The sequence below is a fragment of the Brachyistius frenatus genome, unplaced genomic scaffold, assembly GCF_029030835.1.
Source record: "Brachyistius frenatus isolate BFR_SWC_R1_liver_20210118 unplaced genomic scaffold, ASM2903083v1 Contig_22, whole genome shotgun sequence".
NCBI lineage: Eukaryota > Metazoa > Chordata > Actinopteri > Embiotocidae > Brachyistius > Brachyistius frenatus.
The window spans coordinates 2289254-2292051 of NW_027210621.1; the positions used below are offsets into that span (position 1 = coordinate 2289254).

At 44.3% G+C, this 2798-nt stretch overlaps 1 protein-coding gene across 1 annotated transcript; it reads right to left on the minus strand.

The window, feature by feature from the left end:
* Positions 1 to 209: 209 nt before the first annotated feature.
* On the minus strand, positions 210 to 2563 carry adrb2a (adrenoceptor beta 2, surface a). The gene is made up of 2 exons (XM_069696876.1): positions 2411 to 2563; positions 210 to 2158 (listed from the first exon to the last, which is right to left on the minus strand). Exon 2 carries the CDS (start codon positions 2156 to 2158, stop codon positions 902 to 904), a length of 1257 nt encoding a protein of 418 aa, XP_069552977.1. The 5' UTR covers positions 2411 to 2563; the 3' UTR covers positions 210 to 901.
* Between the last annotated feature and the right edge of the window lie 235 nt (positions 2564 to 2798).

The following is a 2798-nucleotide window of genomic DNA, read 5'->3' on the forward strand; positions in this document are numbered from 1 at the left end:
TATGAATAACAGAGGACGGCACCCAGCCGTTTCTCAGCCTGCACCACTGAGATGTAGATTACTGTGAACGTTCCTATCTCTGGTGCTACCTGCTTGACACAGAAACTGCAACAGCCTATAAAACACTAGAGCAGGGAGCAGGGCCTTGCAGCGTTGCTGAGGTTCTACCACACCTCTTGTTGATCATCTTTCACACTCAGACAGTCCAAAAAAAATGCAAAGTAAAAGATGACAGATTATAAATGTTGGTGGATTTGGAATGTATATATTAAAACAAAGCATCAAAAAGGTATATTGTTCAACCCCTCCATACAACTAATCCACTTTCTAATGAAATACTTGCTATCCGTGCCATTTTGGTGTGCTCAACTGGAATCGGCAACCTCCTACAACATGTACTTTGAAATTGAAAAGCATCTCTTTGATAATAAGAATTACAAGATCTTTGGCCAAGAACTCAGGGATAAATAAAAAAAACAATAAACATGCCCATGTTTTCAGTTGAAGCCAAATAAATTGTTCTACTACAGTCCACAGACCATTTAGTAGAGTAAATAAACTGCCCTGGTTTCACCCCTGTGGACAGTCAGTTAATGTGTATGATGGTCACTTTAAATACAAATATTGAAAAGATGTGATGAGGTAGATGTCAAGTCACTGTGATCAAAGTAACAAAAGAACAAGTGATCTACCAACAGTATTTGTTGATTGTGTTTTAGGAGGAAAATAAATATTTATTCCGTTGAGCATGGTTTAGACTGTTTCTTTAAAGTTAGGTCCAGAGAGTCTGTCAGTCAGCAGGACTGGTCTTACCTTCATCAGTAAATTGGAAAAAAGTTTATGATAGCAGTGTAAACATATCTGGATTCCCCTGTTGACTCGGAGTCTCAGAGCTCCGGGTTTACAGGGCAGTCGCAACAGTCGAAAGGCCTTTGCTGCAATTCCCGTTTGGGTCCCCCGTTCTGTCCACATCACTGCAGACCTCCACTGCCTTCCCCAGACACCCTTCGTTGGCGTCACTGTCTTCCGAGCTGCCCTTACTCCTCCCTTGCTGCTCGCTCTGCCAGCTGTGCCTGCTGTAGATGTATCCATTCACAGGTCCCGGATTACTGAGACGGTTCCTCTTCATGCAGAGGATTTCCTTGAAAGCATACCTGAACTCAGGACTCCGGCAGTAAATGAGGGGGTTGAAGGCAGAATTTGCGTACCCTATCCAGTTGAGGATCCTGAAGGTGAGGTCGATGTCCTTCACCTTCCATATAGCCACCACCACATTGAGCAGAAAAAAGGGAAGCCAGCACAGAGTGAAGATCCCCATGATAATACCTAGTGTCTTTAGGGCTTTGTGTTCCCGCAGGCAAAACTTTACCCTTTTGTGGCCACGCCCGTTGTTGGGTTCTAGAGATTTTAAGGTGCTGTTGTCGCTGTTGTGAAAACGTCCAACGCTTTGGTCAATCTTCTTCAGTTGGCGCTTGGCCTCTTGGAAAACACGGCTGTAGACAAAAACCATGATCACCACAGGGATGTAGAAGGAAATGATAGAGGAGGTGATGGCGTAAGCCATGTTGGTGTAGAATTCACAACAGTTACTGTCCTCAATGCACTCCTTCGCTTCCTTATCATCTGATATCCACCACTTCATGTGTATTGGCAGGAAAGATATCAAGGCAGCAATCACCCATACCAGCACAACCACTATGCGAGCTTTGCACTTGGTAAGCATGGACTGGTAGCGGAAGGGAGAAGTGATGGCCAAATAACGGTCTATCGCGATGACACACAGGGTTTCGATGCTTGCAGTCACACAGAGAACATCGGTCGCAGTCCAGAACTCACACCAGAAACTACCAAAGTGCCAGGTCTTAAAGATGATGTAACAGGCACCGAAAGGAACCACAATGAGACCCATGACCAGGTCAGCACAGGCCAGAGATATGATGAAACAGTTGGTGACATTTTGGAGACGCTGAAAGCGGGCGATCGCTGTTATGACCAGGATGTTGCCAAAGACAATGCACAAAACCAGTAGGGACATGATCATGCCCAGCAGGATCATTGTTGCCTCACTGTAACCCTCCTCATTCTTAGCTGGTTCTGATGACGCGTTGATCATCTCTGCACTCACATTGAGGTACACTGGGGGGGTTGTACTTCCCATCTGAAGGGACCATATGTGGACAACACACACACATACACAAAGAAGTGAATATTACAACTTAAATGTAAAAACTGCCTGATGAGAACAGAAAAAAACAACCTGTGTCTATATATTAATTGTTCTTTGAAAGCATGCACTGAAAAAAGGAAAAATTACAGCACCAACACCACAAAACAAATTCACTACATCCTGTTAAACTCCAGCAAGCAATACAAGCATGTTAAAAAAGCACACGAAAATAAAAGCACAAACCTCCACAGGTAGTTTCCGTGTTTCCTGCCTCCCATACAAAGTAAAAATGTCACTGTTCAAATAGTTCCTGCAAAGTGTCGAAGATCATATGTCCCTCGTTCTACTCAGTTTTTTTCTTAATCTCTGTGCGTCTCACTCGCTCGGTCCCTCCGTTGAGCAGTGTCTCTTCTAATGTGTTTCCCAGGCTATTTGTCTGAGCCCTTATAGCATGCAGTGATGACATCATGGTCAGTGTTCAGCCTATCAGACAGCCTGCTTGTGGAGGGTGCTGAGCGCTCTCAAGAGTTTGAACACACTGTCCCTTGCAGTCACTGCTGCAGGGCTGTATGAGACAAGTGCTGCAAACAAAAGCACATACATTCGATTTCAGTTTACACTTTTAAAAACT

Excerpts from the sequence above, each read along its gene's own strand:
- adrb2a (XM_069696876.1), bottom strand. The coding sequence starts at position 2,158 with ATGGGAAGTACAACCCCCCCAGTGTACCTCAATGTGAGTGCAGAGATG.